Raw genomic sequence first — 24599 nt, 5'->3', positions numbered from 1 at the left:
TCCTTCTGTTTAAACAGACTTGTGGTTTTGGAGAGGTAGTAGGACTGCCTGAGGGACGTTAGAGTCTTAAGTGACTTGCATAGAGACTCTCAGATGATAAGTGATACTTAGCATATGAATTCAGATCTTTATAACTCCATCTCCACAATGTTTCCTCTCATATGTTTGTCTCTATTTTCAAGAAGATTGAAATATCCCATTTCACTCTGCATCTAGTAATTAGTAGATTTGAATGTATTAGGCCAGAATCCTGCAGTATGAATCCCATTTATTACAATTCCAAATTGAACGAAATGAGTTAGTTGTGTGTGTGTGTGTGTGTGTGTGTGTGTCCTGAAGTCAGGAAGACTTATCTTCCTGAGTTCAAATCTGGCCTCAGACATTTACTAGCTGTCATGACCCTGGCAAGTCACTTAACCCTGTCTGCCTCAGTTTCCTCATCTGTAAAATGAGCTGGAGAAGGAAATGGCAAACCACTCCAGTATCTTTGGCAAGAAAACCCACCTAACAAAGCAAACCACAGATCCAAACTGGCACTTTTGCAATGCATTAAATGTGTTAAATTATCAGCATGAGTTCCTATGATGATGCATTTCTGACTTGATAATTGCAACAAAAAATGAAGATCAATTCTTAATGAAGGAAAAAAAAACACTTAAGAATTTTCTTGTTTGGGGCAGCTAGGTGGCACAGTGGATAGAGCAGTGACCCTGGAGTCAGGAGGACCTGAGTTCAAATGCAGCCTCAGACACTTGACATTTAACTAGCTGTGTGACTCTAGGCAAGTCATTTAACCCCATTGCCTAGCGCCGCCACTCCCCCCTAAAAAAAGAATTCTGTTGTTTGACTGTAGTTGCTACCAGGTTTTAAATGTAGCTGAAGCTTGCTTTCAAGCATAGTTTATTAATTTTCAATAAATAAATCCAGAAGATGTAAACTATGTAATAACAGTATGTTGGGGATGGAGGGGGAAGCAAGGTATTTCGATGAGACTTGGTACCTTTTTCTTTTTAATAAAAAAAATTGCTGTATTCTCAAGATGCTCTGGGTTAGACAAGAAAACTTAATCTTTCCTTCATCTTCTTTTCCCCCTTCCCTTCTCCCCTATTTTTCACATCAGACACCTGAAAGAGATCTCAGAACTGCAAACTCAGCAAAAGAATGAAATAGAAGCTCTGTACCTGCGCCTGGGGAAACCCTTACCTCCCAACGTGGGGTTCTTTCATACCGCTCCCCCCAGTGGTCGGCGAAGAAGGACAAGCAAAAATAAATTAAAAGCTGGGAAGCTATTGAATCCTCTGGTGCAGCAGTTAAAGAGTGTGGCCTCCAATACAAGTAGGCAAACAGTTCACTTCATGGAGAAATGGAGAGTTTAACAGTGTTCTGGTGGGCATTTGTGATGGGGGAGAGCGGAGTGCGGTATATCTTTAGCTTACACACCTCCCTCCACATTCTCTGGCAATGAACTAGGCCAAGGATGTTCATTCTGCCTGGTGTCCTGGGACAGGAGAGTAGACAATTCTGTTCAAGGTTACTGTTTCCTAGCAGGCCTTTTAATTTTGTTTGTTTTTGTTTCATTTTCATTAAAGAAGTCACAGAGTATAGGAGTAGGTTAGGAATGAGTAGAGGGGAGACTCAGATTCTCTTGGACCACTGAAATAGCCTCAGATTATGATGCTTTTCTTTATTGCAAAAATTCTGGCCCAAATTAGGTGTGAGGGGTGGGTGGGCTTACTGAAGTGGGCAAGGACCACAGCTGGTTTCTGTGTCTGGATCCAGTGGGGAGGAAAGTGGGTGTTACTGTTCCCTCTAATAAATCCTTGAGTTAATTAGTCAGTGAGCATTTAAGCACCTACTAAGGGCCAGGCACCCGCACTAGGTGCTGGGGATATAAATATAAAGAATGGATAATTCCTACTTAAAAGGAGGTTACATTTTAATGATTTGATGATGTGATGTTAAGAATGATCCTTGTCATGGACCTGAATATCCCACTGTGAGTCCTAATGTTAAGTTTTACCTGATGTACTTAAGTTTAAGTGATTGGAGTTTAGTTTCCTCTGATCATTTTTTTTAATGTGATTAGCTGAAATATTGTCACCATGAGTCACATGAAGTGAATTTAGTGGTGTTTTTACTTTGGTTTTACTTTCTGTTGTCTAACAATAATGCTTAATATATAGATGGAATTGAATTAGGAAAGAAAGAAAGAGAGAGAGAGAGAGAGAGAGAGAGAGAGAGAGAGAGAGAGAGAGAGAGAGAGAGAAAGGAAGGAAGAAGGAAGGAGAAAGAAGAAGAAAGAAAGAAGAAAGAAAGAAAGAAAGAAAGAAAGAAAGAAAGAAAGAAAGAAAGAAAGAAAGAAAGAAAGAAAGAAAGAAAGAAAGAAAGAAAGAAAGAAAGAAAGAAAGAAAGAAAGGAAGGAAGGAAGGAAAAGAAAAGATTCTTTGGGTTGATGAGAGAGAGAGAGAGAGAGAGAGAGAGACCGAGACCACTTTGGAGAGTTACAGTTAGTGTTTGGCCCTATGGGGGGTGATGTGAGAGGATTTCTCCTGCTCCTTCTGACCAGTCTGTAATCAGGATTGCATTCAATAGCAAGGAGTCTTCAGAAAGCTCTATGGTCTATATGGGGAATGTGGCGAATATAAATCCAAGAAGATTTCAAAGCACCTGGAAGGAAAGCTTTGTTTTTATTTTAACATTCCTTATGTCTTTATTATACATTTCGTCTCTGAATGGATTCATTTGCATTGCAAATTGTAGTCCATCTAACAAAAGACTAATTATAATGATAAGCAATCTGTTTGTGCTTAGACTTCCATCTCTAGAAGTACTGAGATTTCCTAGCCTAATTGTTAATGGCACCTAACTTTCTTAGAGCAATAATATAAATTAATAATGTGTTTTCACATTAAGAATTTTTTTCTCACTTTCTCCTCATAACACTAATACATGACAGGTAGTATGGTGGGTATATCTCCATTATAATAAATGCAGGTACAGAGGGGTTGAGAGTCTCACTTAGGATCACACAGGTAAGGTTCATGACCCTAGGTAAGACCCTCCACCCCTTTGTCAAGGGGTTTGCAGAACCTGGGATAAGGACCCTCAAGGCAAGGCTCACATATGGTCCTGTAGCACCAACTGTCTGCTCCCCGCTGCTGTAGCTCTCTCATAGTGCCTTTTGCAACTTTCTTCCCCACCATAGGTAATTTGTCAGACTGCAGAGGTTCTCCCTCTAAAGACACCGCTAAAGCGCGGCCTGGTTCCACTGCAATCACTTCCTCAGCTTCAGGCACGTTCGGAAAGGCAGTACAGACACAGCAGCCCTGCTCTGTCAAAGCCTCCCTGTCTTCTGACATCTGCTCCGGGTTAGCCAGTGAAGGAGGTGGAGCACAAGGCCAAGGTGATTTGCGGCTTGACACTTTTCCAGCATGTACTAGGAAAGTAGGACATCAGTGGTGTTGCTGGGCAGTCTCCTGCTAACCCAGAGGAGAATATGAACGACCTTCTCAATCCGCTGATTTCTCCCTCCCCTCTAAAATTCAAGCTTTGCATCAAGCTAACAGAGGAGCTAAATTAGCATAGAAGCCTTATTTTGGGGGTGGTTTTTGTTGTCGTTTATGAGTGATTTAGAGGGATACTGGCTTCCTTACTGACTTGGCTTGGCTGAGACCACAGAGGTTTAACTGAGGGAAGTCAGATGTGCTACCTCTCCATTCTGTGTTCCTTCCTCTGGTTCTGGATCATTTTATTTGCAAGCACCCCCACAGTGGAGCTGAGAACTCCCGTGAGTGAGTGATGCTAAATTCCCAAGTCCTCCTGCAGTGGAAATAGTCGAGGATTAGGGCACAAGTCTTCAATGCTGGGTGGGTGAACTTCTTATCTGATACTGAAATGGGTTGTTTTTTCTTTTTAAATCACTGCAGTTGCTCTAACAGTGGCCACATCATAATCCTGAAGTGGGCTAGCCTTTAGCAGTACCCAGCTCCTTAGATTCCCGGCTCTCTTATCTCACCATATATACATATATACATATATTGAAAACTCTCATGGCAATTACTATTGAAGTGCCAAAGCTAATGCTATCCCTCTCTGGCCTAATCTTTGAGAGTTTCGTCTTTTCTTCTGTTCTGTTACATTCTTTTTGCATATATGGTTGATTAACTTACTCCTCCTCAGATAGGCTAAAATGGAGCTGTGGATGATTAACTAACAAGAGCTGATTTGACTGATGGTGTAAGACATCGAATCACAGCTATTTGTACTTTATAAGTGTCTCTTTGTTTTCTTCCCTTTATATTCATTTGCAGGCTGGACGGTTTACCACCAAACGTCTGAGAGAGTGACCTATAAATCTAGTAGCAAACCTCGTACCAGATTCCTCAGTGGACCTGTGTCTTTGTCCATCTGTTTGTATTGGTTCTTTTTGTATTTTATCACTCCCCATCTCTTTCTTTTCCCTTTCCCCTTTTCTGAGCTCATCAGTATCTTAGATATGTTTGGCAGGATGTCTTCTTTCCCCACCCTACCCGCTTCCTGCTCACTCCCACCCTTCCCACTGAAATCATCTTTTTTAGTTAAAGCACACACAAACACACATACATACACAAACATTCCCCCTCCCCCTTTTTTTGTTTCTTTCCTTTTTTAAAAGCAATCATCATCAACCACTCATTACTTTTTGTTTCTCACAGAAAGCTTTTGTGCACCACTTTTGGCTCATGCCCGGGTACCAAAAGCATGTGTGGAAGATCTCATCCCTAACTCCTAGCCTTGTGGTAAACTGTTGTATCTCAGACATACCAAGGCTCTCTGTATTTTGTGGATTTTTTTTTTATGTTGGAAGTAAATTTTTTCAGTTGCAATGTGGCAAATATACATGTCTGCTATCCCCAGTTCCAGCGACAACAAAAAGAAAAACCCAACCTTCTGTAGACGCATGGTCTCTTTCACACATGTTTGGACTATGAAGACATGCATGTAGCAAGCCGATTCAATTCTAGAAGGTCACTGAAGGGTATAACTTCTGTGAAAGGGCTGTATTAAAACGACATACAGTACTGTTTATATTTACTGTTTTCCCCTGCTCCCTGCATGTGGAAATGCTGTTAGAACAGTGCTCCAGCTAGTACTTCCCAATTAATTTTCCTAGGTGGTATTTTTCTACCTAGATCTTAAGTATTTGATTTCCCAACCACCCTTTTCCTCCTTTTTCCCTTTTCCGTCTCTTCCCTCTCCCCCAAAATTAAAATTTTCAATTGAATGATATGGCTAGTCCTACAAAGGGAACACATTCCTCCTCCTTCCTCCTCAAGTCATCTAGCTGGAGCACTTAACGTTGTATTTTCTTATATAACCTCATGTGACCTCAGAGATGAAGTCAATTAGCAGTTCATCAAAGTTCTACGAAATGAAAATTCTATTCAGATTTTCTTCAGATATTTTGAAATGTATTCTCAGTGTCCAATAACTTCCATTTCAAATAACTGCACCTGTTTTAATCATTTGACAACGTGCATTTTATTTTTAGCTTCAAGAACAATTGGCCATTGAATCCAAAGTCATTGGGTTTGGGCTTTTTTAAAAAGTAAAAATAACTTTTTTTATTGGGCATTTATGCTGGTTGGGGGCATGTGAATTTTTACTTGTACAATAAAGATATATTGTACTGGTCAGGTACAAGAGGCCACTTGCACATGATACTTAGCTAATGTTCTCAAACAGAAATTCTATTAGAGCAAAGTGTCCATTCCCATCAACGCCAGATTTCCCTCCCCCATTAGAGTTCTGCATTGTTCATCATTATCGAGGTGAGACAGATCAAAGGCACAAGGACCACTCAGATATCCTCCAGCTCTCTTCTAAATATACTTCTCTTAAAAGAACTTTCAAAACTCCCAACTTCATTCCCATTTAGTGACTACTGCTCCCTAACTCAGGATGTTGATGAATTTTGCATACAGCTTTGTCTGGAATAGCCATATATTTTCTTCCATTTGAGGTTCATTTCGTATAGTTGTAGAAAGGAGAGATAATGGGGTGCTAGTGATTATAGGAATTTTTTAATGAGAGGAATCTTCCTTTATCTCTCCCTCCCTTTCCCCCCAACAAAAACAACCCTTTGCCATAGTGGGGCAGTGTTTACTCTTGATTTTGCAATAGGCCTCTGAAGGAAAATTGAATTCAAAAAAGGGAATATCAACCAATTGTTGGCATCGTATTTTAGGGGGACATTACATTTGAAAATGTATAATATTGCAAACTTGCTACCCTTACCATTATTTCAAATAGAGGGGGGATTTGAGCTAAGAGCAATTTGTGGCTCCCTTCAGGATATGTTGGATATTTCAGGTTTGGGGAAATGAAAGACTCCTTATTCCCAACCCTCATTTATGACCTATGCCTCTTAATTCCTGAAATCTTTTTTTTTTAAGATGGAACTAATAAACTATTGATAAGTTAGGAGCAATATCTAAAAAGAGAGGCAAAAGTTTTCATGGAATCAATTATTTGTTTTCTCTGTTTTTCCTTTCCCTTTCTTTAATCTTGCAAAGGGGGCTAATTAGACAAGAAACCAGGCAAGTTTGAGACAAGGAGAAGGGAAAAAAAACAAGACCAGAGGCATAAACAATTTGCAGATTTGGGTAATGAATTCATGGGTTAGCTGATGGTGATCATAGTGATGAGATTCCTAATGTTCAGGTGAGAATGTGATATTCACCAACCTGCTGGTCTACTGCTTAGTCTTTGCTTTCTCTCATGTTCCTGATTAAATCAATAATATTATATATTATATTTATAATACTTTGGGTTTAAGGTAATCCATATGCTGAATATTTGAGGCAGCTAAGTAGCACGGTAGATATAGTACTGGACTCAGCATCTGAAAGACCTGGATTCAAATATTGCCTCAGTCATTTACAAGGTATATTTAACTTCTGTATGCCCCAATTTCCTTACCTTTAAAATGGGGGTGCTAATAGCACCTACCTTGAAGGGTTGTTTTGAGATTCAAATGAGATATCATATGGTTTGCATACTCCTGTATAAATGCTAGTTATCACTGTTGATGACGTTGTTACTAACCTGTGCATAAGGTCAAAAGGGGTAGGGATAATTGTCCTCAATTTACAGATGGTGACACTGAGTTACAGAGACATTTAGGCTTGGCCATGATTAGTCATGGGAGAAGGTTTTGACTAATCCTTGAATCCACTAATGGTTTATATTAAAGGATTATCTATTCTTTTCTTACGTGTGCATGTGCATGCTGTATCGACCTGGATTCATGTCTCTTTCAATCATTCTCATAACAGCTGGAGAAAAATCAGAGGTGCTCTCTGAGGTACATCAGAGAGGAGGTTCCTGTATAAGGTAGGATCTTAGACTGGATGGCTGCTCTGTTTTCTTCTGCTAAGATTCTCTATCTTGGTAACAGCGCAGAAACTAAACTCTCTGAAGTGCACATTATGTGTTTCAAACTTCTCATTTTTAATTGACCTGAATTTAGTAATGGATCTGTAGCTATGGTCCTGCAATCTGAAAGTTAGGTTTATTCTAAGGAACTTTCATTGTCCAGTGAGGAAATCACCAGCTCTTCTGTATGTGAGGCACTCCCATGTCAGTAAGTCTTCAATTAAGAGAAGGGAATCAGGAGCAGCTGGAAATTGCAAAAAGATGCTGTAAAAATGGAGACAGAGAATCAACAGGGAGGCAAATAGGAATGAACTCAGATGTTGTTAGCAAGACAGCTCTCACCCCAGGATCAGGTGTCTGAAGCCATTTCCTGAGATTTGAAGTGAAGACGAAAGATTTCAGCAACTTCTCAGCTTTTGCCAAGAAAGGATATGGTAGAACCCTTTTCTTAGACTTTCTTGGCTTACTCTGAATTACATACTGGAAACAGCAAACCAGGCTTCTCTTGGCTCAGACATTTCAGAACCTGTCTGGGAAAATGCAGAGAGCAGCATTTTGTATGCGATCAATGGGAGTTGGGTTGTTGTTTTTTGTTTAATAGATTTTAAAATGAAGGGATAGAAATCCAGCCTGTAGACGATGCATACATAGCATAGTGTTACTCCATTTTAGATGTGACCCTATAGCTCTTGAAGTATTTTGAGGTTAACTTCATAAGCAGATAGCTTACATGCAGAAGTTGTTTTAGGAATTTTAAATTTAAGAATTTTCAAAATTAAAGAATTAAATTTAAGAAATTAAAGAATTTCACAGATTGGGGAGTTGATACCTTATGTTTCCATGTTGCTTCACACTTTTCAAATGATCTTCCTGTGCATGGCGTCATCCTTCAAGACCTAGATCAAGTGGTGCTTTGTTCTTCAGGGTGCTGAATTATTGCCAGAGGTTATCCTCCCCTGCTGCCTTGCCTGAAGAAAGAGCTACAGTAGGGTCTTTTTATTTTGTTTTGTTTTTACAGTAGAGTCTTTATAATGTTATCGAGCATAATTATCGATTATCAAAATGAAACGATTGTCTTTTTTATTCAAAATGTTGGCCAAAAACCCAAAAAGGGATTTTAAGCTGAGGATGAAAGAAGTTAATGGGGTGCTCAAAGCCACCCAGATAGTTTGGCAGAGATGGAATTAAAACCTAAGCCTGACTCCTCCAGTATGAAAGAATTTTGTCATTCAGTTATGGTGCTTAGCTGTTAGAAATTTAGACCAATAAGTGTATTAGCATTTTTGTCAGTTTTCTTTCCATGTCATAAACCAATGGCTAATTTTTAAATTAGTAGGGACTGTTTGAAATGCTTCCCCTCCATAGGAATAGGAATCTCCATAGATAAATTGGTGAAAGCTCTGACTGCCTGTTGTCTTCCTTGTAATGGTGAAACAATGTCTGTATGGAGGCCTTTTTGGTTTTCTTTCAGACTCGAGGATTACAGTGGTTCTGTCTTGGTCTGAGTGGACGTGGCTACGTCCAGGGCTTAGAGGCCAGGAGCACCTGTGTATTTCAGCTGTAATCTCTGCTACTCTCCACATGCTTCAGCAAACACTTGATCTTGCAAATATTTGAACAAACTGTGCTCTCAGAAACAAAAATGGAATGAATGGCTAAAGGTCCTGACCTACTTTATAAAGCAGTCCTTCTGAGTAAATTATAGCAATTTATCTGAAAACATTTCTTTGATTTTTGAATAATTCATATGTAAAGATTCCTCTTCGTTGTAGTCGTTCTGTTTGGATAGCAGCTTTTTTAGAGTGATAGGTTGTGTGAGACCTAGTTGTCGGCATCCAAAGGATAGAGGCTTTTATGAAAGTCAATGTCAAGGGTGAGGTGGTGGGGAAAGGAGATTCCCTTGCCATTTTACCTTTTAATTACGTCTTTAAGGTATAGGTTAGATAGAAGTAGGACTCGGGTCAGGAAGGGAAAGACCTACTATATGGTAAATATTATCTTATTTGATCCTCAAAACAACCCTTGGAGGTAAGTGCCATTTTACACTCAAGGAAACTGAGGCAGACAGAAGTTAAGTGCCTTGCCCAGGGTTACGCAGCTGGTGGGTGTGTGTGACTGGATTGGAACTCAGGGCTTCCTGACTCCAAGCCCAGTGCCCAATCCATTATGCTACCAGCTGCCTCCGAACACTAAAAATCTCTACTTTAACTCTAGCAGTAAGGTAGGCTACCAGCCTGAACAGTGCTGGACCAGGTTCTGTTGGCAAAAATTTCCACATTGACAGTGCTACGTAGACACATTTCATAGAGCCTCTTGTAATTCTGGCATCTCTTACCTCCCAAACTTGCTAGTGGTGGTAGATGTTACTATTTTTTCCTCCCTGTTTTCTAGCTTAAGAAGTGTCCATATAACTTGGGAAACTGCATCTGAGATATCTGGCCTCGTTTTCTCTCCCTTTTACAGTAATGGGGTAGCAATTTTCTATTTCTGCCCGACAAGGAAAATCTCCTTGCTGCTAATCTTATGAATAAAGTAGGCAGGTTTGCAGTCCACAAGTCAGGGAATTACTTAGTTATTGCTAAAGGTTATCCTTTCCTGGTGCCTTGTGTGAAGAAAAAGTTATCGTAGGATCTTTAATGTTCTCTATTATGATTATGGATTATTAAAATAATTGTCCTTTCTAAAAAACTGTGGACCAAAGGCCAAAAAAAAAGGACTGTAAAGATTTTGCAAATAATTATTTGCTGATCCATCTAGCTACATAGGTATTCATTGGGAGGAAAATCTTTGTTTAAGACAGATGATGCTAGGTTGAAGAAAATGGATTTCCTTCTTTCTGATATTGCTAATCCTGGTTCCTGCTGTTGCCATTTGGAAAATGCCTCCTTTCTTTGTCTTTAAGACCTTGCAAAATGATAATTGATACATAATGCCATATTTCTAGCCTTTCCATTTACTTAGGTTTTTTTTTTCTGGATATGATTCTCCACTTTTTTTTCCTAGCTTTTGTGCATTTCTCATCCAAACCTCTTTTCAAAGTTTCTAAGTTAGATCTAGTGGATTAGCAGTGGCCTGTGATGCTGGGAAAAACTTTGGTAAGTTTACATATCTGTATGTTTGGCCATTAAAAAATTTTTTTTTTTAAAACAGAAAAGGGAAGTCTCTTACAGTGGAGGGGAAATGGGGTAATGTGAGAGGGAATGAGTGAATCTTATTCTCATAGGATTTGGCTTACGGAGGGAATAACATACACGGTCAATTGGGTATGGAAATCTGTCTTACCCTACAGGAAAATAGGGGGAGAAAGGGACAAGAGAGCAGGGGGATGATAGAAAGGAGGGCAGATTGGGAAAGGGGGTAGTCAGAAGTAAATAATTCTGAGGAGGGACAGGGTCAAAAGAAAAAAATAGAATAAATGGGAGGGCAGGATAGGATTAAGGGAAATAGAGTTAGTTTTTCACAACATGTCTACTATGGAAGTGTTTTGCATAACTGCACATGTATAACCTGTATTGAGTTGCTTGCCTTTTCAGTGGGGGGGGGGGGAAGAAGGGAGAAAATTTGAAACCTAAAGTTTTAAAAACATGTTTAAAAAAATGTTTTCACATGCTACTGGGAAATAAGAAATACAGGAAATGGGGTACAGAAGTCTGTCCTGCCCTATGGGAAAATAGAAGGGGAAGGGGATAAGAAGAGAAGGGGGGAAGAGATAGAAGAGAAGACAGACTAGGGGAAGGGATATTCAGAATGCATGCCATCTTGGGGTGGGGGGAAGGGTGAGATGGGGTGAAAATTTGGAACTCAAAATCTTGTGGAAGTAAATATTGAAAACTAAAAATAAGTAAATTTATATTTAAAAAATAAAATAAGGAAAAAAATTTTTTTTCTTATCTAGTGAGCTGAGGTATCAAAAGTATTGATGATAATAGAATGGACTGGAAAGAACTGGGGGACTTTGTTCCTTTCTCAAGTTCCATTCTAGTTGAGAGGGGTTATCTGAGATGATGATGATTAGAATTATTGGGTGGTGGCACTTTCAGTTCTGTTTCTGACTATAAAGTTATTGATAGGAAAAAGGCAAGAAGTCATGTAATCAATAGTGCTGCTGCCATGATGGTTAGGAAAGGTTTAAGTTGCAGAGAACTGTGCCTGTTTGAATCCAACTAGGAGAATGTCATCGGGACAGGATTTTAATAATCCTCAAATCAGATTCACTTATGTGATTGTCCTGAAATTTTCTTTCCAGGAGAAAAGGCCTGTTATGCTGTTATACAGTCCACCCCCACTCTCACTACTCCCTCCCCTTCTAACAACAACAACAACAACAATAATAATGATAATAATAATAATAATAATTTACATTGATTTAACTTTTTTTTTAACGGTTTACAAAATATTTTGTCACAGCCTTGTAATGGGGAGGTAACAAAAGCATTATCATCCCTATTTTAAAGATTGGGAAAGAGAGAGGCAAAGAAGTTAAGAGCTCCCACAGCTTACTCTCTCCACCATGACTAGAAACAGATCGTACACAACTTCCTTAGACCGTGAGGTCCCAATGAACTGGAGAGGTATTCTGCAGTGCTATTGTTCATTCCCCTTTTATTCTGGTAATTTTTAACTGGGGTTCATACAAGGAAAAAAAAACATAGAAAGTCACTGAATGTCTGGCACATACATACATACATACATACATGTGTGTGTAATATACACACATGATTTCCTGGATGTATGTATTATCAGTAGCCACTTCAGAAGTGAAAGTGAGAGCTGTTCTGGACACCTGCCGTTAGAAAATAACAATGAACGCAGCTAGGTGGCACAGTGGATAAAGCTCCGGCCTTGGAGTCAGGAGAACCTGAGTTCAAATCCGGCCTCAGACTCTTGACACTTACTAGCTGTGTGACCCAGGGCAAGTCACTTAACCCCAATTGCCTCACCAAAAAAAAACCCAACAGTGCCAAATTGTTATCTGATTCAGAGACTTAGAGCTCTAATCCAACACCCTCATTTTAGAATGGCATGGCCTATTCTTATAGTCAGACTTTAGAATGATCCTGCTTTGATGGTCATCATTACTTCAAAGGTGATTTTTAATCTGTGAGTCCTGCAGGACCCTTAGGCAAAACAAAATTTAAAAATATAAAATTATGACCTGGCCAATAATTTAATAATGAATAGTCATCAGAAGGAGCTTAGACAAGATGACCTGCTTTAAAAACTACGATCCAAAACTACTCCTTATTGCAGATAAGTATTTATAACAGTGGGCACAAATAATGTGTGTTTTGAGTATAGGATGGACTTTTTCTTTCAGATCTGACTCATATGAAATTTGAATATGGCCTATAATTTGTATTTTTTTCTCAGTGGGTGCGTTTATACGTATACATACATATATAATTTCTTCCACTTTGATCATGTGGCCTGTATCCAAATAGTAGGGTGCATTGTAGTATATTAATGCAGCCAGGTCCCCATTAACGTGAATAATGAATCCCTTTAAGTATGTTGCATTATTCGAATTGGCAGCTTTTTTCCATTGAGTTGGGAGAAAAAAAGGTACTATATTTTATACAGTTATAACATTGAATAGTGAGTATAAATAACACTTGAGGGGGATTTATTGTTCCCAGAATTTAGACGCATATCAATACAATTATACAGTTATTAACTCGATTATTTACATATGGAATCTCTACCCAGGGAATTTTCATTTCCTGGCTACCTCATGTAGGTCACTTTCTCCAGTCCAGTGTTAGATAGTATGCAGAACCAGGAAATGCAGCCTTATTTAAAAGCAACTCAGTTTATTTCTAACCTAGGCAGACTATAACAAGGTAACTATTGCACAAAAGTCTAAGGCGTGTAAAAGCCAAACATAATTTTCAGATTATCCCTACCTCTTGCTAATCCTGCTAATCAAAAGATACCCGTATCTTTCATAAAAATCTCATCATGTTAGCTAGCTTTTATATAATGCTTTAAGGCAGCAAAGTACTTTACAAAATACCCTCATTTTATCCTAACAACCCTGGGAGGTAGGTGCTATTATTAGCCCCGTTTTTTAGATGAGAAAATTGAGGCATATAGAAGTTTAATGATTTGCCCAGATGTCATATGGCTAGTAAGGGTCTAAGGATAGATTTGAATTCAGGTCTTCTTGTGACTCAACTGGATGCTACTTTGTATCACACTGATATAGTTAAGTATGTTTCCACCTACAGCTGAAATTTAACTTTCCACTGTGTTAGGAGTCCCAGTCTAAGTAGATTGAGATCTCCAGTCAATAAACATTTTTTTCTTGATCTGGCAAATCCCTAAATGAGTTGTATTTGCCCCCTCTCTGAGGTTTGCTGGGATTCTTAGCAAGTAAGGGAGCCAGGTTCCCCTTTCTTGTTACGTTCCAGAACTTTCCTACCAGGACATCTTACCCTTAGGTTCTCAGGGCTTCAGAAAAATGTTATTCCTCCTTACAAAAAGAAGAAGAAGGTGGAGAAAAAGCTGGTAAACTTATAGGTACAATGGTTCAGGCCTCTGCTGACGTAAAAGCTTTTGTAAGCTGGCAATTATTCTCCTACTAACTGCAAATCATTGAGGGTTTGGTTTTTACATGTTATCTTGGATTCCCCCTCTCACCATCAGCCCTGTGACTACAGTGGAAAGAAATAAAATAGCAATTTAAAAAGACATTCTATTACTCATGGTTTTTATCAAGTCTAACTGCCTCTTCCCTTCAGGTTAAATAAATTAATGCAGCTTTCTTAAACCTATACTAATGCCCATCAAAGATAAGGATGTTATTTGGTCCACTTCTGTGTATGTATGGACCCAGTTATTCACAACTGATGATATATTTACTCAGCTCTCTATATTAAGGGCTCTTAACACAGCAAAAGAGTATTTAAGAAAAATTGAGAAACTTGGGAACAGAGTCAACACAAGGACAATTTGTGTTTTCTGAGATTCTAGGTGGACTATTTTGTTGTGTTAACAGACTTGAACAACAACAGACATTCTTGGTCAAATAAATCTTTGGGGCTCCCAAGCTGGACTGGGAGAGCCTGTTTGGTGTGTACAGCACAGATTTCAGTAAGTCAGCAAAGATTTAGGAGAAGTAGGACATTTGGGTCAGAGAGAACAAATAGACAAGAAAGAATGAAGAATGTTAAGTGAAGCCACAATGATCTTCGTTGTCTTAGTTGGAAATTACTCATCATCAAATTTTTTTTTCATAGAAGCACTACAATTTCTTCATCCTGAGCACAACTTTTGGAGTAAATAGTCTCTTAAGTCCAGCTCTAATGTTTGTGGTTCTAATTCATTCAGTCTGAATGTACCCTTGGGGGTAAGTCCCCAAAGCTTTGGCTTTTCATAATATGAACACCTTGAATTTTCAAATTTTACCACCCAGTTTTGTTTTCTGACGCAGGTTTACTTAGGTCATTGAAACATAGATTGTCAAAGCCAGAAGGAACTTTAAGATCCTCTAGTCTGATCCCTTCCTTTTTCAAAAGTGAAAACTGGGGACTGAGGAAGCTAAGTCACTTACCTCTGTAATAAAGCAAGTTGATATTAGAACTGGGAATAGAATCCAGAACTCCATTCTCAAAGCTCAGTGTTCTACCATAAAAAAAAAAGTAATGTGTGGGAGGTTCAAGTCACAGCTTGGTTTGCAGGTGGTGGTGTGATGGATAGAGCACCCTGTGGTCAAAAGGACCCACGCTGAAATCCAGGGTGAGATACTTACTAGCTCTATTACCCTGGGCAAGGAATTCAACCTCTCTCTGCCTCAGGCTCTTCAGTTACAAAGTGGACATTGTAATAGCACCTACTTTACAATGCACAAATGAGATCATATTTGTTTAAAACAAATCAAAACACATAAGCACCAGTTAAATGCTTATTTCCTTTCCCTCTCTCAACCTCAGTTTTCCTTATCGATAAAATGGAGCCTTGGTTTGCCTAATTTCTAAAGTGAGGTGGCAAGGGGAGAGAAGGGAAGCATAGTATTAGCCCTATTTGCCTCTCGGGGTGATAATGAGAAAGTGTTTTATAAATCATAGAGTGTTGCATAAATGTGAATTGTTATTTCTACTACCCCATTGTTTCAGTACTACTACCTGGGGATCATAGATGCTTGTCTGAGCCTCTGGAGAACCAGCTGTGACCAAGGAGTATATGACACTAGAATTCAAGTCCATTTTGTGTTGAATGCCTTCAATTTCTTAGGAGAAGTCTTGAGTCTCTAATCTCTTTCTCTTTAGGAATGGAAGTATCCTGGGCAGCTAGGTGGCACAGTAGATAGAGTACTGGCCCTAGAGTCAGGAGGACCTGAGTTCAGATCCGGCCTCAGACACATAATACTCACTGGCTATGTGACTCTGGGCAAGTCACTTAACCCTAATTGCCTCACCAAAAAAAAAAAAGTGGATAAAGGAATGGAAGCATCCACAAAATGCTCCTATTTCCTACCAAGTAGGAATAGCAATTACAAATTACCAGCTGGTCTCAAAACCTTAGTTTTGTCACTTTCTACAACATAGAAATCCTTTAGCTCAATTGTTCTTATTCCCCCCCAACACCCCTCTCTGTTCAAGGTGGTTGGGTTCATTTGGTTGGTTTTTTCCCTAGACTTTCTTAGGCAGCTAGGTGGCCCAGTGGATAGAGTGCCAGGCCTAGAGTCAGGAAGACTTGTGTTCCAATCCAGCCGCATACATTTACTAGCTGTATGACCCTGGCTAAGTCACTTAACTCTGCCTAAGTTTTATCATCTGTGAAATAGGGGAAATAATATCACCTCTGCCGGATTATTGTGAGTATCAAATGAAATAGTAATTGCAAAGCACTTAGCACAGTGCCTGGCACGTATGTCCTATATAAATATTAACTATTATCATCATTATAATTATTGTTATTATTATTCCTTAATTAACTTGTATAATATATGTATACTCTTTGCCGTGCAATCAATGATTATGTTTATATATCATTTTATACCTTACAAAATGGTTTCTTGTACTCCTCATTTGATAATGCCAATAACCCTGTGACATGGGCAAGGCTTATGGAATTATTAATTAATTCTACATTAATAGAAGACTGTATTACTCCACCATCCTTGTTTTATAGGGCCAGGCCACCTGATCAGTAAGTGATGGAGGTGACACAAAAGGCAGGAGAAGTATAATTTCTTGTTGTGGTGGTTAAGTTATTTCAGTCTGGTCCAACTTTTCATGGCCCCATTTGGGGTTTTCTTGGCAAAAATCCTGGAGTGTTTGCCATTTCCTTCTCCAGCTCATTTTTACAAATGAGGACACTGAGGCAAACGGAGTTAAGTGACTTGCCCAGGTTCACACAGTTAATAAATGTCTGAGGCCAGAGATGAACTTAGGAAGATGAGTCTTCTTGACTTTAGGCCTGGCACTCTATCCACTGTGCCAGCTAGCTACCCCCTAATTGGTACTAATATTATTTGCTTTAAATCACATTGCTTCTAGATCTTACCTTCTGTTTGGCACCAGAAAGGTCTTGGGTCCATCAGTCACTTAGTGATGACAGGTGCCTGATCGTTTTCATTTTCTTTCTTTTTGGCTACATATCCATTTGGTCTTCCTTACCCTTTTACTTCTCCCTTCCCTGCTTTCTTTAATATTATTTATCCTCTTTTACCAAATCAGTGGCCAAGAGAAGAAAGAAGAATAGCAACTTTATACTTTATGTACATTTTCTCATTTAGTTTCATCATCTGCAAAATGGGTATGAGAATACTCAACCTATGTACTCTTAAAAGTATTGAAAGCAACAAAATGCTTCCCATCTCCTGATAGAAAGGTAATGGTCCCGAGTGCAGCTTGAGAAGTTTTTATGCATATGGCCAGTGTCCTTTCTCAACAGGGGAGGGAAAAAGTACGAAAGTAGGAAGTGCCTTGTAAGTTGTCAGGCTCTTTACAAGTGAGTGGATAATTTTATTGAGACTCTCTAGGCCTTCCATCTAGGTCCTCATTTGACCTTTGGGCAGCACGGAATTAAGAAAGCGCTAACATACTTATCTGCTTCAGTAGTTCCTTGTAGGGGATAAAGATGAACTTCTGGACTGGTGGACATGGGGCCTGTAACGAAGACTAGCCCTCTAACACTAAGCCTCGCTTAGTGGTATTCCATGGGGAAGGCAGAAAGAATCATACAACCTTCCTAAGATTCAAAGTGCAAAGATACCTTGGATCTTTGCACCTAATCGTCTCATTGTGCATATAAGAAAACTAAGACGCAGGGAAGTAAAATGTCTTGGCCAGGGAAACAGCGTGGTACAGTGAAAAGAGAGCATCTAGGTGGTACAGTGGATAGAGTGCCAGGCCTATAGTCAGGAAGACTTGTGTTCCAGTCCAGCCTCATACATTTGCTAGCTGTGTGACCCTGGCCAAGTCACTTAACTCTGTTTGCCTAAGTTTCCTCATCTGTAAAACAAGCTGGAGAAGGAAAAGCAAACAATTCCGGTATCTTTGCCAAGAAAACCCCAAAGGAGGTCACAAAGTAACTGGGAAAGGACTTAAGTAATAGTCAGTGAAGAGAACTGGGTTTGTAGTCAAAGGATTTAGGTTCAAATCCTGGTTCTGCCACTCAAACGCAGGGAAAAGCTATAGCAGTGCTATGGAGGAAAAGGGGCTGAACTTTAGAACAGGGGTTCTTAACGTATGGTCTGAATGTAGTTTGTTGTTTGGTTAATATTTTAGCATAATTGGCTTCCTTTGCAATGCTGTGTATTTTATTTTATTCATCTTTTTCTGAAAAGAGATCCATGACAGTAAAAAAAAAAAGTTTAGAATCTCTGATTTAGAGTCAAAGGAACTGGGTTCAATTTATTACCTGCATGACCTTGGAGACATTGCTTAACCTCTCTGTTCTCAGTTTCTTCATCTGTAAAATGAAGGAATTGAACTATATCATCTTTCGCGTCTCTTCCATCTCTAGAAACGTTGATACTGAGAACCTAAGAAGTGTAAGTCAAAGGTTAGAAGACACCTTGAGATAATTTCATCCATCCTTTTCATCTTACAAATAAGGAAACCACAGAGGTAAAGTGATTTTTTTCCCCCAAGCCCACCCAAGTAATAAATAGCAGAGCTATTGAACCTAGTTCTTTTTGACTCTAAATTCAGTCACCTTGCCACCCCAGCCCTCCCTCTCTGCTTTTGATTGGTCTATGGAAGCACCATTTCTGGTTCAAGGGTGAAGGCCTTCCTTAGCTGTAGTTTGAAAACATTAAATTAAGTGTTTTGTACTGTTTGCAAAAAAGAAGTTAGAAGGGTTGGAAGAGTGGTCTTTGTAATGAAAGAGAATGGAGCACATAGTTGAGTCAATTTGTTACTGGATTAATTGAATGGAAGCAACTTTGAAAACCTCAGCTGGAGCTCCCTCTGCTGGCTCCCAAGCCGATGGTTACAGCACTGTACAACCCAGCAAGCCAAAAGGAATTTTTCAGTGAGAAATATAGCGTTGGATGGAAAGACAACGTCCAGACTGATGGCATCATGGCCTCCTGCTCGGCTTCTCCAGATAACCAAGGTGCCTTGCTTCCAGGCTTCACGTTTGTTGGTCAACTTTGGTTTTAACCAACTTTGCTTGGTCAAACTTGGGTTTTATTATTATCATTCTACTTGCCGTTATTTTCATCCCTTGACCTTCACAACAATCCTAGGGGTCATTTTGTAAGTGAGGACTGCTTTACAGTGAGGCTCAGAAAGTTTTGCCCCAGAGGTCACACAGATGGTAAGTGGTTTGCCTGTGATCACAGAGCTAGCATGCTCAAGGCAGGGCTTGAGCCAGGGTCTTCCTGATCCAAAGCTGATCCTTTCTGCACTGGGCAGTGCTACATAGGGCCAGGCACTAGATCTGTGATTTCACTGGGGTTAAGGAACTCCAAATTGATGAAATTTACTCTATAATTGCAAGTCCGCACCTTCTCCTCAACTTAGAGCCTTAGAAAGTTGTCTGGAGCGGTAGGGGCTGTCTAGACCTCTAAATCCCTTGCCCAGGGCCACACAGCCAATATATGTCGTATATAAAAGCAAGGTTTTCCTGACTGAAAAAAGCCAGCCTTCTATCTCTTCTACTAAGGTTTGTTAACCTAAAGTGCATCACCTTGTTTATTAAATATTTTTATATTTTGGTATCATTTGTTTGGTTTGTAATACTATTTATTTGATGTGGATAAAACCATTGCTGTAAAAACAGGTCTATAGGTTTTACCATAGTGCCAAAGGGATCTGTGACACAAAGAAGGTTAGGATCTCTGACAGTATAATATACTGCCTCTGATCCCAACGCTGCCTTTCTTAAAATATCTAAAATGTTCATGTTTAACAGTTGGTCTGATGAACAGGATTTATTCTGAGCTGTTAACTCCAGGACTGTTAGGAGTTTATTTACTACTACACATTTCTTGAACACCTGTCAAGTGTCTATTCCTCTGCCCAGGCACTAAGGTAGGGGAGTAGGGGATATGGCATGGCCAGTGCCCTTGAGGACAGTAGTAAGGGACAGAAGACGTGTACATGCAAGCATTCAGGGAGGCAGAAAATGTTTAGAGTATTCTAGAAAGAGTGTGCACCATGAACAAATGAACATAGGGAAAATATTAAATAACAGCATTCACAGTGTAGGAGGAGCAGGAACATGACTGGATCAGAGAGCTGAAGTGTTTGGGAGCCAAGTTTTGTGGAGGCTTTGACCTCCAGCTAGAGAGTTTTAAACATCATCCTTAAGGAAATAGGGAGCCGTTGAAGAGTTGAGCAAGAAAAAGATGTGATATAATTTCTGTCTTAAAAGATTATCTGGCAGAGAGTGGGATTGATTCAAGCAAGTCTTAAGGACAGGAACACCAGCTAAAACAGTCTAAGCTTGAAATGGCGAGGACATAATGGGTGGATGGAATTGGGGCAGGGGGCTCCCTAGGAGAAGAGCATTTGAATGGCTGTGACTTTTACTGTGAATTTGTCTATCTTCGTCCGGAGCTGTTTTCTCATCTGGGTGTGACGATAAGTAATGAAGCTGGTTTTATATGCCACAGAAGCCAAATCACTTGTTTTCCTCCTAACTGGACTTTATCCAGTTGTTTGTTGTTGTTGTTTCGGTATCGGTCTGTCTTAACACTGGTCGCGTGGATGTCTCATGCACATGAATGTGTTGGAGAGCGACGCCACTTACTGTCTTATAACCTACGTGTTCAAGTGTGGATGGTGATGAGGCGCGCGTGGCCTCTGCTTTTCTCAGCAAGACTTATGTCACGCGTCCCGTAGCTTGTGTCTGCCTGTTGCTGTGTTCAGCTGTATGTATCTGCCTCAGGACTCAGAAGCCTCATAGCTCAATAATAGTATATATGCAGAACTGTAATGGCATATCTATTTAAACACGCACACAGACACACACACAGAGGTTTCAGGTGCCTAATCCCTCTATTGGCTTAAAGATACATCTCCCAGATCGTCTTCTTCCATCCACCCTCCCATCCCTCACAAAGGAAGGAGGGAAGGACGAAGGACGGAAGAAAAGAAACAAACTAACTAACTAGATCTGCATCCTTTGAAAGTCACCTAATGTCAGCACCCTACAGAGAAGACAAGGTTTGCTTTTCCTAACTACAATTCCATTCACTGGTAGGAAAGAATGCAAAATCCCCCACACTACTCTGCTTTTAAATGAGTGTGCCATTTTTTGCATAAACATGTTTGAAAGTGATAACATAATCTCTTGTTCTTCCCCTACCTTGTTCAGATTTAGACTAGCCAGAAGCAGCTGCTCTTTCAGGTCCTCTGAGTTTATTCCTCTGTCTGTTTAGATGTTTGTCGTTTGCAGAATGTTCATTGTTGAAATGTGATCACATCTCCAAATTCTATTTCAATGTCCTTAAAGCAGGAATTTTTTTTTTCTGACAGTGTAATTTCATAGTAATAACCATGAGATCTATGTGAATTTCTTGAACCGTCTTTGATCTAGGACTTGTTTCCATTATGGGAAAGGAGTACTAGATATATCAGCTACTAACTAGCCATGGAATAAAGGAAATCTGGAGGCAACACCAATGTGTAAATGGGTAAGATGTTCAATTGAAGTTGGGGCTGCTCATCATTCACCTTTGTATCCCCAGTGCCTTGCAAGTGGGCCCCTTGATAAATGGTTGCTTAAATTGACTCAAATGAGAAGATAGAATGATTGTTGGCCTATATTGATGACTAACTTAGTCACATAATAAAGGAAAAATTGGACAGTGCATTTCACTCACTGAACACAATGCAAAGAACACTGCATCACACATTGGGGAAGATACAAATTTTGGATAATAACATGCATGCATGGAGCATACAATATAGTTGGAGAAATGTAGTATGAGGTGTGTATCAACTCAAGTAAGTACTGAGTGGGGTTTCTAAGAATTAATCACTCAAGCAACATTTTTTCATAGAGTGGTATTAGACTTATCATAGCGTCCCTTGAGCCGTGTCATTGGAAGAGGGTCCAAGAAAGGAGATTTGTGGTTCAGGGGTCGTTTTAGGAGTCTCGTGGTCCCACATGAGCCCTTTGGAGAATCTTTATGAAGTTGGTGAGGAAACAATTAAAAGTAGAGACAGAAGAGTATAACATACTGTCCCCTCTGACTTCTCCCCAATATACAACCATTTTCTACAACCTGCCTCCTTCACCAGTGTTTCAAGTTTGGACCCCCCAGGGCCTGGACTTGAGTCCAAGGAAGAATAAGCAAAAATCCACTGGATAGTAACAAAAAAGGTAAACATTGCCATGGAGTTTATGTGAATTGTTTAAAAAATAAAAAAGTCCTTCCTTGGAGCTATAACCTCCGGAGATTTAAGAAATTGCATCTTCATTTTCAACTAAGGACAAAAGTTACTTTTGGGCATTGGAGGAGAATGGGAGTATAGACCATATCAATTTAGCTTAAAAAGGTCTGTCAGCTTGCTCTGAGAAGATATCCTTATCTTGTTTGATTTTTAGAATATCCCACTATGATATTCCATAACTGGCTTGTGATTTTCCACTCATTGGTTTAAATGGGGTTTTTAACTAGAAACTGAAGAGGATTTGTTTCAGGAATATAAAGAAGACACTTGCTTTTGGTTCTTATTTCTACCATTAATCAAGCTGAGTAACCTTAGAGAAAGTAACTTAGACGCTGTTATCCCATCTCTACAATAAGAGTACTTCCTCCCCATAGCCTTTATATGGGAGATAACAAAGTTGTTAAGTGTTGTCTAACTCCTTTCGAGGAGTTTCTAGATATAAAAATAGAGTCATTTCCCAGTGATAGTTTCCAGATAATTTTAATATAATAGCTAATCTATCTAAAGTAGTAGTAAACCCTCAAATACAGCACATTATATAGACAAATGATATTGAAACTAGAGTAAGGGAGAAGTGCCTTTTGAACGAATTACTAAGTACTCCTATCTTGCAAGAGAAAAGAACATGTTGGGCTTTTACCCATACACAGAAATCTGTTATATGATTGGCCTTTTAACTCTTACTTGTTTGTGAGGAGGTGAACATCACTCACCCCCATCACCACTGCCACTATAATGTCTAACAAAACTCACTTTTAAATGCCCCTCACCCACAACTTGAGCAGTTTTTAAGCAGGAAATTGAAGGAAGATGGATCCATTAGTGGTCCACCATTTAGAGAGGTAGAAGGTTAACTTCTTGACCCTCCCCAACTCTCCCACTACTAAAGATATGTGTATGAAAAGAAGAGAACCAATAATAAGAACTTTTGGGTTACATGCCACAAAACTAGAGTATAAAATTTCTATTTCCAGATCAACTTTTGCACTTTGAACTAAGGATGGGCTAATTTTTATTACACTTGCATTTTGCCACTGAATTTAGAATATTCAGATTTCTTAAAAGCCCTTGGATGTTAGAATATTTTCCAAATTGGCCTCAGACCTACAGAACAATGTATCTTTTTGGACTTGTGAAACTTTGAATTTGTCCTTTACAGCCTATTAACCCACTACTGGCTAGCTCCCCTTTGCATAATAAGCTCTTGTAACTGATTTTAAAATGCTTTATGTATCTAATCAGAGCGGGGATCCAAGTGCTTGTATTGGAAAGCCAAGGGGATTTTTTTTTTTATGAGCTTATAGAGACATTGGGTTTCCAAACACAAAGTCAAACTTGAAGCTTTCGAATATTGCTCTTGGCATATGAATGTGCTTGGTCAAACATTTGTTAACCTGCACACTAACTAACATGGGTTTGGGATGCCCAGTTAATTGAGGTTTTTCTCTTCCCTCTGAACTGCTGACTTTTTGTCTGCTCTTCCTTGCATAATGATGACCTTTGCTTGAATGTACAGTAGCTTGTACAACAGAAGTGTACTGTCCTGCCTAACTCTGTGTGTCTTGTATCATTTTACCTTGTAGGGTCCACCCTGAAACGTCTATGCCTAGGCAAAGAGCACAGTAGTAGTAATTATCTGATTTTTTTTCCCTCCTTTTCATATTTTCTCCATTGCATGGGCTCATTTCCTTTCTTGGCTTTACCATTAGGGTTTCATTGATGTTCTTGCAAAAATGGTGCCGGGTGCTGTGTGAGTGCATGAGTAGAGGCACTGTGTCTATGATTGATGCCTGTTGAATAAACTTGGCTATTGTTTCTGTGCAAATAGCTGTTCTGCTTGTGTCTGACTCATCCCTGTCGCTTCGGTACAGCAGCATCTCTGCTCCTTACCTCGTCCTGGCTTCATGCTTCTTCATCCTTGCTGCTGTTTGTGTCATTACCCACTAAGTTATTTCAGGGGCTCCTTTTTCCCCCAGATCCATAAATTACTAATAACTAATTGGCTTCTTTTCCTAAATTACCAGAATAAAATTCCCCAAAAGTTGTTTAAAAAAAAAATGGAATGAATGTCTATGCAAGAGGAAAGATGTCCAGGAGTAAATGGGTTACTGGTTCACCTGGACTACTTTTTCAGCCATTGGTTGAAAAATTCCAATTAGAAGTAGGCATCTGTGTCTGTGCTTGTTCATTGCTAATTACTAAAATAGACTCATAGTGCATTGTGTTTCTGAACTGTTTGTTTGAAGAGATGGTCTCTGGTTAAATCATTTTAAAAATGTTAATTTCCATTTTTTTAACCAAATCTTTTAAAAGCAAGTTCATAATCAG

General features: G+C 39.4%; 1 protein-coding gene across 1 annotated transcript in view; it reads left to right on the top strand.

Moving 5' to 3' along the window:
- Positions 1 to 24599, top strand: part of WNK2 (WNK lysine deficient protein kinase 2) — a 227322-nt gene that overhangs the window by 190840 nt on the left and 11883 nt on the right. The window contains 4 exon segments of the mRNA XM_078151684.1: positions 1121 to 1335; positions 3206 to 3403; positions 4311 to 4409; positions 23855 to 23899. Coding sequence (XP_078007810.1) covers positions 1121 to 1335; positions 3206 to 3403; positions 4311 to 4409; positions 23855 to 23899 — 557 coding nt within the window.

Source organism: Phascolarctos cinereus, unplaced genomic scaffold, assembly GCF_003287225.1.
Source record: "Phascolarctos cinereus isolate Bilbo 61053 unplaced genomic scaffold, phaCin_HiC Scaffold_4;HRSCAF=312, whole genome shotgun sequence".
Lineage (NCBI taxonomy): Eukaryota > Metazoa > Chordata > Mammalia > Diprotodontia > Phascolarctidae > Phascolarctos > Phascolarctos cinereus.
This window is presented reverse-complemented; position numbering and strand designations above follow the sequence as displayed.